This window comes from Furipterus horrens, unplaced genomic scaffold (assembly GCF_987537825.1).
Source record: "Furipterus horrens unplaced genomic scaffold, mFurHor1.1.pri manual_scaffold_5, whole genome shotgun sequence".
NCBI classification, from domain to species: Eukaryota; Metazoa; Chordata; class Mammalia; order Chiroptera; family Furipteridae; genus Furipterus; species Furipterus horrens.
This window is the reverse complement of record NW_028327175.1, coordinates 69,623,568-69,636,362: the sequence shown is the minus strand read 5'-3', so window position 1 is coordinate 69,636,362 and position 12,795 is coordinate 69,623,568. Positions and strand designations below refer to the sequence as shown.

Genomic DNA, 12,795 nt, shown 5'->3' with positions numbered 1-12,795 from the left:
TGAGAAAAGAGGCATCAGTGACAATCTCTACCTATCTGTAAAGTTTAGAGGGATACTGCCTGTAATGTATATAGAACAGTGCCTGCTAAGAGTACAATAAATGCTCAATAAACATTACTTATTTTTATTAGGATAAACTTTAATCACCAGTAATTTGTAAAATTTTGGAAGTTTTCATTATTACAATTTATAAAAACTTGCCTTAGGCTTTAGTCTTTCTATGAAGAACAGTACACGCCCTGTGTGAGAAAGCGTGGGATCTGGGTACATCATTTTCCCTTCCTATGACTTCGGTGAAGGCAAAGGACCTGAAACCCCTGAGTATTTTCAATCATCATACAAGGTGATCCAAATGTTCCCCATGGGGCTGCCCATCTCCATGAAAGATCAACTTTCTTTCCTCATGGGGAGGCAGAACTCCAGCTGGGCTTCATTTTTCCTGTTGCTGAGTATCTCCCTGCACTCTCTGCTCTGGCTTCCACCCTTCTGAAGAGCTGTGTCAGGGAAGCGAGGCTTGGGGTTCTCCTCTGAAGTCTCTAACCAAGAAGGGAGGCAGTATTATGGAGAAAGCTAGCAGGAAGCTAACAAAGGAGAGGTAGCGGAGTGGGTGGGGAGGGAAACAGGTAAGGGAAAAAGGATCTAATCAAGACTGTTAGAAAGCCAGCACACTGGACTTCTAAGTTCTACGAGGGTTGTGGACAGCTGTCAGTTGGTTTTTCACCCCGAGCCCACTCCTGTCTGATGTGGAGCCAACACGCAATAACAGTGTGCTGAATAAATGGAAGGTCCTTTATGAGGGTCATTAAAATCCCTCATGGATTGGATAAGATCTATCAAGAACAAATGTTGAAAAAATGTGAGGCTGATTTCCTTTTAGAATTAAATGTGCCAGATTGAAACAGGTAAAACTGCTTTTTTTCCTAAATAAAACATAACTGCATAATAGTGGACTCGGTATTCTGTAACAGTGCCTGCCACGTATGCTCAACAGCAGACAGGGATGCCGGCCTTTGACTCCACAGCTGTTCCTTTGCCCAGGGCAGGCTGCTTACTGACAGTCCTGATCTGCTAACTGTCCCCAGTCCCCGAAGGTTCCTGATACTGCTGGTGAGTAGTTAGCCCTGCACTTACCACCCTTGATTATCAATTCCACGTGTCATCTATTCTGTGAGCTCCATTTATTTCTTCAGTAATTTTCCCAACAATTACTTATTGACCCCTAGTGCCAGGACCTGTTATTTGTCCTGGGGATATATCAGTAAACAAGTAAACATATAAAATTCTTGTTCTTTGAAGCTACCATCTAAGTCTATGAAAACAATGACTGAGTTTTTTTTTTTTTTAATCTTTGCCACTGCTTAACAAGTTCCCTACCCATAATAGGGGCTCAGCAGAAGTCTTTTCGAGGAAGAGTTAACTGTGTTTGTGCAGAGCTTTATTGATTGCAGATGAAAAGTAAAAGAAAGTCCTAGAAAAATTCTCTTTCACAAACTATTAAATTGGATCCTCTTGTTTCTGTGTCTGTGCCCTTTTCTGTGTCAGAGCTTTGCCATGGGCACTGAAGTCTTGCCATGGCCGCCTTAGCCTGAAATAGAATCAGATGCTGTTTCTTGGTCAGATGCTGCCTCCTACCCTGGCCCATGGATGCCTCCCAGACACAGCTGTACATTCTTGCCTTAGGACCTGGGGACCCAGCCAAGGGACTAGGCCTGAGAGGTGAGAATTACAGGTTGAATTATTTGTTTGCATGTCCTAAAAGGAACTGAACTTCAGGGTTCTGTACTATGATGATTTGATAAATTACTGACTCCAGTTTTGGTCACTGCCTTGCATGGCCAGGAAAGGCTGATGGCCTAATTTATGACTATTTAAAAACTACCAAATGGTTTGTTATAGAAACAGTTGGTTTCCTTAGAAAGCTGAGATTTAAGACAAGTATCTTTTTTGACTTCTTATGACGTTTATTACTTTATTACCAATGATTTTCTGTAATAATAAATAGTAGGTAATGGGTACCAAGATAAATCCTTTATGTACATTATTTCATTTAATCCTTACACAACCTGAGTGACTCTTTTATTCCCACTTTATAAATGAGGGAACTTGTGGCTCAGAGAAATTAAGTAACTTGCCCAAAGTCAAGGAGCTAAGAGCTAGAGCCAGGACCGGCAAATGGGGAGAAATACAACTTCCAAATAACTGAGCCTGCAATTTTGAGGACTGGACCTATTTCTGACAGCAGGGATCTCCTCCCTGACCCTCTGGCTGACTTACCCTGATTGTGCTTATGTATATAGTATGGAGACATTAATTAGGTTTAAGCCAGTTGCTAAAAGGCAATATTAAAAGTTATATTTTAATCTAACTATCCACATTTCTGAGGCTTCAGATATATTTTCTACTGTTATACTAACTATAGACAATATCTGGAACATAGACAGTAACATCAGAAAAGGCAAATACACACACACACACACACACACACACACACAAACCACTGGAAAAAATCACAACGGAACTTTGAGAATAAAAAGGCCAAACACTCCTTGAAAAGTGGGTTCCAAGTTCAAGGGGCTCATTTTACTTGCCTCCAAAGGCCCTTGATTTTTTCCACCGAATAAATATGGCAATGGCCAGCAGGACAACCACCGGAATAACCAGAAGGGTTGTAATGAGAACAACAGGCACTCGGGAGTCTGGCTCTTTGATCAGTTTCTGTTTTTCTTGCATCCTCTGCAAATCTGAGAAGGCCGGATTGTTCTCCATTTTGGTTTCAACAACTGCCTCAGATTCTTCAGGGAAAGAAGAGTTTACAATGTTCAGGTGATTCCAAGATTCCAAAACCCTCCCCCAGATCCCAGTCAACACTGCTCGCAAAGACCTTGATGACTCCAATGCACGTGGGCTTCGTGTTTCAATGTCTTTACCTAAAAAACTGGCAGCATGTATTGTGATTAGTAATTGCCACTGAATGGTTTTTCACCTTTAAATTGGTTTTCTTTGGTTTTGTGTTTTCTTTCCTCTTAGCTATAATTCCACAAAAACTGTATTCTCCTTTTGCATTTTTTTCAAAGATAAAATTAGCCGGCAGCATGGTATAGAGGACAGAACTGATGTGCAGGCTGATGTGAAGTGAATCTGGGCTCCAATCCCAGGTACCTATGTAGTGGTATAACTTTGGGCAAGTTACTTAAATAATCTGGGCCTTAGTAACCTCATCTGTAAAACTGTGATATAATACAACTCCTTTATAAAACTGCTGAGTGTGAATGTTACCATAATAAAGCTGTTTAGTAAGTATTTGTTTCCTTGTATCTTCAGTTTATGAATCTCTTTCGTGTTAAATGAATTATTTGTATATCATATGCATAGTTGCACACATTAATTCTAGGATTACAAACTGGAAAGATAAGTGTCCTTTTCAGTTTCTTTTCTACAGTTGCCAGCAAACTGTAAATGCACATAGATGCACTGTACATGCTTTTGTTTCTGATGAAAATAGCTTACACAACTATAGGCAGGTACTAGGTAGATATCAGACCTAAAGTGCTATTTGGGAAATTGATACAATAAACCTATATAACCTGATGCAGGGATCTTAATAACTATTGACTTGAAAATGACTTGAGCCTTGAGACATTCTCTCCCCGCAGAAGCACAGGTGTGTGTTGGTATAAGGACCCTATTGTGCAAAGGCTAGAAGACACAACCAGGTTTGCTAAAATGCTCAGTTACTGAAACTTCAATTTCTTGGGGTGCCCTTCTACCCTGTGATACAGAGTGAACCATATGGCCTCATAGAAACTCTGACAAAGCCATAGAGATAGGTGATTTAACATTGTCAGGAAAATCTTTGGTTAAAGTTTAATATGTGTAGAAATAGATTAGTAGCTTGCTGGATACTTTTCCAAGGAAGGATTTCTCAAGTGACTTAAAGACACTGTAAACACAATTTATGATATACACAAATGGCAGGTTCCAGCTTTTTGCTTCAATGTTCTGAGCCAGCCTCCTTCCCAGCCTCGATGATACCTACAGAGCAACTTAACGCTGTATCAGGTGTTGTTCTCATTTAATCATCACAGCAAGCCTATGAGTAGGCAGTGTCACTATCACCATCTCACAGATGGTCTGTCATAGTCTTCACTTTCTTCCCTGTCCTGTGGTTAAGGAGAGACCATTATTTCTTTCCTTTTGTCAAATGGGGTGGCTCCTGAAACTTCCGTGGGAGAGAAGGAAAGGGATTGATTCATAAATCTAGATGGTTCAATTTAACCTACGTCTCAGTTTCCAGGAGGAATATAAATGTGACTCTTACTCTTCCTAACCACTGTTTTATCTTTTCCTTTCTTACTGTAGAAAAGGTATACAAGTTGCTAGTATTTAAGCTTATTCTATATTTAAGCAGGAAAATAACATAAATTAGACAATAGGATTTTAAAGACCTAGGCCAAAGATGTAGACTGGCAATTAAGAACTTACTGCCTTGGAAGAAAGGTGGTTTCTATTTGAAGGTGACTATAACCAGAGAAATTACCTAGCATTTTCTACTTGTCATTGAGTATGTTTATCTACACCTAAGACAGTGGCTGTACCAGTTCATATCTAGTTTCTTTTATAAGGAAGAGCTAGGATTGGGCTCCATTGTGGACGAAGTGGGTGACGGCCTAAAAGAATGAGTTGAGCAGTCACAGAAAGTGTGTTGAGAATGATGCAACAATCTTGCTGAGATACACACATCACACTTCAGAAATTCTTGATTCCCATGCCCTTTCTGGTGCTTTGAGTGTCATCTTTTATTGTGAGGTGGAGAAGGGGATAAAGACTACTGGAATATCTGTTTTATCCCTGGTAACTTTATTTGGAAATTTAAATTCCTTTCCTAAGTTTCTTATCATCACAATTTCTTTTATCCCTGCCACTCCCCGAGAACACAATACTGGTTCTGAAAGACTGCCGTTCACAGTTGGGATGAGTATGATCAAAGGTTTACTCAAATTTGGAAACTGACAATTAATGTGTATCTAAAGGCCTGTTCAATTTGGGATGGTGTTTCTCTCTCTCTTTTGTAAGGGGTGGTTTAAATTAAGCTTCTAGGTTTTGGTAAAGGACAAACTCTGGAGATCCAGCATGATTTATGTTCCTTTTTGCTTACTGATTTTAGAGAGAGCAGAAAGAAGGGAGAGAGAGGAAGAGAAACATCAATGTGAGAGAGAAACATTGATCAGTTGCCTCTTGCACATGCCCAAACTGGTGACCAAACCTGCAACCTGGGCATGGGCCCTGACTGGGAATCGAACCAGTGACCTTATGGTTTAGGGGACAATGCTCCAAATAGCTGAGCCACATTGCCCAGGGCTATATTCCTTTTTTAAATAAGTAATCTTAAAAAACAGAGGTTTAACAAGAGTCATATAGGTTCAGAAAGGAACAACTTTATCTGAGTTTGGGTGTTCCTAACTATTAAAGTGTGACCGTCATGAAAACACATTTCAATAAAATTTACTGTTTGAAGTGCCACATTCTGCCACAGGCTGGAAGGATTTCCCACCAAATGGACTCAGCAATGTGCACTGAGGAGAGACAAAATGAACCACAGGAGAGCATTGTTCATCCCTCATTTGCCAGCCAAGATGATGTCAGTGTGATTGGCTATTCTCAACAGACCAACCAACACAATTTAGAATTTTTTGGTGGGATCTATTTAAACAGAAATGGTTTGAGGCCACTTTGAAATCTCAGAAAATTCAGAGTAATCTACAACTCTCTCCAGCTTATAGTTCTTAGAAGACTTTATGGTGAAAGACTTGGCAGGATTAATCTCTCCTCAGCAGTATAGTAATAGTGGGTAAGAGAATAGGCTTTGGCACTAAACAGACTTTGGTTAAAAGCTAGCTTTACCACTTATTATCATAGTAGTAATTCTTATCCTATTTCCTCATATGTAAAACGGGTTAATGGCAATTATCACATGGTTGGTGTAAGGATTAAACTTGATAATTCTGTATAGACCACTGTTTGTGCTCCATAAATGACAGCTATTATTAATAATATCTTTCCCAACATATATTTATTCCAGAGAAAACAGAACTGATCGATAATTCTATATATAATGATAAAAAATAGGGGATCAAGAACTTCTCCATTACATACGTGTAGTATGAATGCCACTCAGTGATGTCACATGGGTAGAAATCTCTACAAATGCCAAATAATCGCTACTTATTTATTTTATAATATTATCTTACCCCTTTAAACCTTGAGCCAGCTATATTTTCTTATCTGCCTACATAAAATCCCTAAACTCCCTCTTGGTTCTTGCTTCTTTTCATCTCTTTTCCACCTGCTTTCATGAAAAAGGAAAACAAGACTAGGGTTAAGCCTGAATATCTAGGTGAATCATTTGTAAAGCAACTCATAATGGAATCACGTAGCTACTCAAACATTAGGAGCATCTCTAGTAAGTTCGTAACTATACAGAACGATGTCAAAACCCTATAGATGGTAGAAAATGTAAAAATATCAACTGAGCCTAGGAAAGAGAGAAAATAATTTGATGGGAATTACATATGAACCAAGCGGTTGCTTGCCAGTAGCTTAATCCCATCCACCCATTCCCAATAATATATAGCAATGATATACTTATTTGTATATGTGTATATATGTATCTACACACACACACACTCCTTATAGGCTGTAAGTCTCTTGAAGTTAGGCAGTTTCATTTCCCTTAATCCTGTTACAGTACCTGCCTTACACATAGTTGGCCCCCAGTAAATGTTGCAGGCTGAAAGGGACTAAAATAGGAGCTTGCGGGGTAGCTAATCTTCTCAGGACCTTATAGTATTAACTCACCAAAGTAATTTTTCACTCTTTTGGATTAGACACCATTAGGAAAAGACCTTTTCCAGTATGCTGAACAGTATTTTTCTGCTTGCTTGAGGTTAACATACTTATAAAAGTTACTAATTTATTTATTTTTTTCTTTCTGAATGTTTCTGGCCCATTTGTTATAGATTTATTACATCCCCAATCACTTTTTATCACCTGAAATCAGTGAATTTGAGCTCATTATTACTATTTCATGCATCAAAAAAAGCAGCGGCAACATGTAGCTTGAAAGGCTCAGTACAGAGCAGAAGTTATTGATAATCTGAAGTGCAATCAAGAGCCATGAAATAGTTCAGCACAAGCAGCCTTAGGTTTCACAGTCATGAGGACTCTGACCAACCTCTGACATCCTGGGCCTCAATGCCAGCCTTTTTAACTGATCGATGTTCCATTTCTGTAACAGAACAGCAAAGGCACAGAGAATCAGAATCCTCAAAAAGAACATTTGAAAACTTAAGTTTGATATTCATTTTCTCAGTAGAAAATATTTCCTTAATTAATCCAATTTATTACCATATTAGAAAAGAGTTTAACATAAACCATTGGGTGCCATGGCCATGAATCCTGGATCAAATCTCCTAGGAAAAGCTGAAATAATATTTCTAAGGTCTTTATATTTAAAATAAGGTTTTCCTTATGGAGTTCACAATACTGTTTTATTTCTGAAATGCCTAGTAGATTCTGTTTTCATGTGGACATATTAGAGATAACCAGTTCTGTCATACTGGATTACCAGTCCTCTAGCTGACATAAATGGATTTGGCTAAATACTAGAATGCAAATACACAAGACACCTGTTTAGCCTCTAATGACAGTCTCACTGCTCCAAAGGTACTACTTTCCTGATTTATTATTTGGTTATTTTCTGGACTATGAAGAGAGCTTTTCTATTTTGAAGGTGAAAGCTGTATTGTAGGGCTTCTCAATCAGGGGCTGTATGAAAACCACCTGGGAAGCTTTTCCAAACTACACCCATTATCATTCCTCTTCTTTCTTTCTGTTGATCTCAAGTGAGGTCTGGCCATGTGTATGCTGAAAATCCTCCCCAGATGGTTCAGATATGCATCTTTGTAGAGTACCAGCCACTAGGGTGGCATAAAGAGCCTAAGACTGGAATCTTAATGGGTTCAAGTATCACATTCCTATCTGCAAGAAGACGATATTGGCTAGGTTTCTGGAAGTCTTTTCTATCCTGAGAGGTTTTTATTCATTTTTTATTATGAAAAACCTGGGTTTAGTCATGCGTTTCGGAATTATCCACCTCTCTCTGCTTTCCTGTCTGCCCACACCTTCTGGCTCCTCTTTGAGGAGGCGGGTGGTGGAAGAGCCACGCTTGCAAGGTGGATGTGAAGCTCCTGCTGGAGTGGAACAGTCCGTGGGCACCTCTGTGCGCTCAACCCTAACTGGGTCTTTATCACAAAAACATCAACAGTTACTCAAAGGATAATTCTGAAGACAGCAGTTATCAAATCTGCTTGGGGTCCAAGACTTGCATAGTATCTGATTTCTTTGTTATAACTTGTATTTTTTCCTTGTTAAAATTTGCAATTTGCCTTGTTTTAGGTAGCATTTCCTATCTTCATCAAGCCCACATGTCCTTATTATTTCTCTCAAACTGCCTGTTGCAGCTTCTGATACTGCAGATTTATCATTCTCAATTCTTCTCCTTAATCCCTATTGTTTGGACTCTGCCATGTTTTAAAAGCATTTCTGGACATGGAGGTTTGTGGCTTACTAAGCATTCAGTGCTCTTTAATTTAGAAAGTTTACATATTTTAGTCTTATATCAGATGCTAGGTTAGTATACTCTTTAAGACTTAAAAATAACATCCAAATTGCAATTAGAAAACCTCCATACTGGAATGACCCTGATAGGGAAACTCTTCTGTCCCCATACATATTTTTGAGTTACATAAAAATACAGCAGTTCAGACATTTGAGTAAGCTGCAGCCTGTAGGAAAAGCACAGCGTGCCTCCTATTTGGGATAACGTGTCTAAACCAGATGCTGGCCTTCCTAGGTGCTGGGCAGCTACGGATAGCTAGAGTCACTGGGGAAGTGATGCCTGTGTGGAAAGCAGTCCGCCCCTCTGCCTTGTCAAAGCCACCTCCCTCCCTCTGGAATTGAGCTGGAATTAAGACTGGCTTTCAGGATAACAGACATTATGTCAGGCATCAAGAATTTCCTATGAAATATCTGTGGCAACAAGGGGATAACTGGCAGCAAAAAAAGTTTTTCTCCACTTAGAACAATTAATTTATATCCTAAAGTAAATATCAAACAGGTCTTTTGACAACTACCACTTATACTTTCCTGCTCCTATCAATTAAAAGAGAAGAAAATGCATTTTTTTTCACATGTCTTTAAGCAATAAAATTGAGGGGAAAATTTTGCACCATAATCCATAACATTGTAAAAACCATACTTTCAGTTGAGGTGAATTTCCACACAGTGTTGGTGTGAGCGTCTCCAACGTACACAGTCCCATCTTCAGAGGCAGTGATGTCATGAGGCATGTCAAAGTGCTGCCCAAACAAGAAGCGCATGTTAGGGAGGGGAGCCTCTATGTGAATTCTCCACAAAAAGACAGAAAAACGAAGCAAAGCACTCAACAAAACAAAAAGCATATTACTCAAACCAAACCAAACCAAAAACAACCAAGTATTCCCATCAAAGCAACTGTAGACCAAGAGTTATTCATTCTCTGGGCACTGACTCTGCCAGGCACTATTCTATGTATTGGGAAACACTGAGACACTTACTTTCAAGTCTACATTTACAAGTAGATTATTATTAATATTTTCATAATTCTCACCTGAGGATATGATTTCTTAATTGATTTTTCAAGAGAGAGGAAGGGAGAGAGAGAAACATGAATGTAGGAGACGAACATTTATTGGTTGCCTCTCGTACTTGCCCCAACTGGTGATCGAACCTGCAACCTTTTGGTTTACAAGACAATGTTCCAAGCAACTGAGCCACCTGGCCAGAGCAGATTTTTTTTTTTTTTTTTTAAGTGTTGATTACTTGGTGTTGCATTACTACCTATTTATTTGTATTTATTTTCTATGTTCATGTGTCTTCTACCTTTTAATCACTGTCAAGTCTGCCTGTTTCAATCTCTATAGTCAAACTATCATGTGCTACCTTAAAAAGAACTTATACATCACTGATATGAGAAGTCATTTCAAAGATTCAGGGTATTCAGGTTATTTCTGAAATGCATGCCAGGAGATAGGGCAACAATGTGGGGTTCTATACTCTGAAGCTCTGAGTTTACAATATTTTCAGTTAACAAAGGAAACTCATTGAGTGTTAGCTCAAGTACTTCCTCAGCTTTGGCACCTACTTAGGTATTTGGTGTTTCACTATGCCTTTCTTCGTGGCGTATTTTTATTTCAATCATCACCATCTCAGTCTGAGGACAAAGAAGACAGGGGAGCACTTTTTAAAGACCATACTTTCAGCTGGACTCAGGGTCATCACACTAGTCCCTGAAGAGCAGCCTCAAAATGTTGTGCTGCTGACATTGCCATCTGTCTATTGAACTTGCAAAAGGGCCACGTGTTCGCCACTTGGCAGGAGGTGGATGATGCTTTTACCTTTGGGGCCAGTGGGCCTGCCTGATGACACAGGTCTCAACAATATGTCCAGTGAGTGTGAACAGGAGCATTATCCTGACTGTAGCCTATCAACCAGCATCTGCCCACTTTGGTTTGCTGAGTACAAAGGACACTAATGAGGTAAATTGCAGTGCTTAGCTCACTTTAGGAGGGGCAGAATACATGCTTCGGAGATACTATTCTGCTTTAAAAATCAGCAACAATTTGCCACAATGTAAAGACAAATGAGACAGCAGTGCCAAGGAAGCTCATTCCTTCATACTATCAAATGAGCTGTGACAAATGTGCGTGAGAAGGACAGAGAGCCAGAAATCAAAATGTGGCCTTGCTGAAATCTCACAAGCCTGTCATTAAATGTTCATCTTTATTTTGGGTTCAGTTAATGGGTGGCAAACAACTTGCAAATTATAGGCGGTTCCTCTTCTATATCAAAATATGATCTTAAAAACTGCTTTGCAAAATATATGGTTGTAAATTGCTTTGTATTTCCTCATAGGAAAAATATTATACTAGGTGTGGGAACAAAGGTGAGGGGGGAACATGTGAACTGTTCATTAGTAAATTGTAGTATGTCATCAGTTTAAGGCTACAATAACAATAATTCTCTATCTGTGGTTCTGAAACTGATACAGGGAGCCAAGGGGTATGTTATTTGAGACCATTGGAGGGGTTCAAGGGAGGCTTACTGGATGGGACGTTGGGACCTCTATTACTACTACAATCAGAAGCACTCTATGGTCATCTTTTTAATGAACTAGTCTACCGTTCTGGGTCATTTGAATACAAAATTGTGTTATAAGCTTAGGATTTCAGAGTTGAAGAGATTTAAATATCTTCTGATATAGGTTTTGTAAACTCTTCTTTTGAGGTACTCCTCCCTAGCAAAATAAAATAGACAAGAGACAAGAATGGTGGCATCCTCCTGGGCCATTTGGTGACATAGCACAGGGAAAAGCTGCCCTCAAATTCTGTACTTTCATCTTCAAAATTTGTAAGGAATGTGTATTCTGTATATAATAACTTCTCTGTTAGAACACAAAACAATGCTGAAACTTACTTAATATTAAGTAAAATAGTTATCTGAGAGTTTGCAGCAAGTTTATATTGTGGTTGAGACTGCCCCTTGGTAAACCTAGGTCACACAGGCCTAGGTTTGGGATCAGGTGTGCTGCTTACTGTGTAGCTTTGAGTAAGGAATTTAACTTACGTGAACCTTTCAGATAAAATATTGTTACACACTGTCATTTCAATCTCTATCATTAAGCTTGGAGAAATAACATAAATCAAAGCCTAGAATTCTGTTGTAATTGTTGTTGTTTTGTATGGAGGAGTGGGGATCATTTCCCTCCTTTTCCACATGAGCTGCTGTGCGGTAGAATGAAGACAAGAAATGGCAGCCTGAAGGGTGTGTGTAAAAGTAGGCAATAAAGACCTAAGTCTTTCCTGTGACTGGGGGTGGGGATTTGAGGAACAACTATGTGCCTGTGCCCTCATAGATTTTTGACATCATTTGCTAGAACCATCTTTATTATCCAGCTGTCTCAGCTTCCCTGCATAGACATAAAGATGAAGATCATACATTCAAGACAAAAACATTTCTAAAAAATGTAACAGTAGAAGAGGGAGAACTGAAACACACGAGGAGATAAGTAGTGGGCAGGCACAAACAGAGGCCCTCACACATTATGTAAAACTTGAAAGAAGAATATCTTCTTATATAGTAGTTGATATACTTAATATTTTTGTCACCCATACTTAATCTTTGTCATGGTAATCTAATTAAATGAAAATTCTGATTCAGGAACTGATTTCAGTTTACTGAGTGAACAAAACAAATTTCTATGTTCTGGTGTAATACCAAGTCTTGTTTATTGAAAGGAAAAGCAAATTTCACCTTGGAGTTAGAATGTCTTTTCAAGTTTGCTGTGTTGACCTATATACTGTGACTCATTCATCACTGAATGTCTGATGAATGCTGATGTTTAGGCACAATGCTTTATGTAATTTTAGTTCGGGGCTGTTCATGTTTTTATGAGAGAAGGCTCATTTAGAATCTAGCCTCTTGCTTAGCATTTAGTTGTGATTTCTAGAGTATATTTGAATTGAACATTAATATCCTGGTTGATACAGCACATTTTCATTAAAGAAAGATCAAGGCAAACTGATACAAAGTGAAGACCTGAAAGTTAAGCTTCTCACTTTACCAATAGATAAAAGAAAGCTCCAAATGGCAAAACAATGATTGGATAATCAATAGGGGTCTGAAACATCAATGAAGTAA

At 38.9% G+C, this 12,795-nt stretch overlaps 1 protein-coding gene across 11 annotated transcripts in view; it reads right to left on the bottom strand.

Annotated features, from left to right (window-relative positions):
• PAM (peptidylglycine alpha-amidating monooxygenase) overlaps positions 1-12,795 on the bottom strand; it is a 299,875-nt gene that overhangs the window by 1,764 nt on the left and 285,316 nt on the right. For 7 of the 11 annotated variants that reach the window (XM_090276525.1, XM_090276533.1, XM_090276526.1 and 4 more), the window contains 3 exons: positions 9,317-9,416; positions 7,232-7,285; positions 2,589-2,792 (listed from right to left, as the gene is read on the bottom strand). In XM_090276525.1, the coding sequence (XP_090132651.1) occupies positions 2,589-2,792; positions 7,232-7,285; positions 9,317-9,416 (358 nt within the window). The remainder of the gene's footprint in view (positions 1-2,588; positions 2,793-7,231; positions 7,286-9,316; positions 9,417-12,795) is intronic. The other 4 variants (XM_090276530.1, XM_090276531.1, XM_090276535.1 and 1 more) reach the window with 1 other exon arrangement.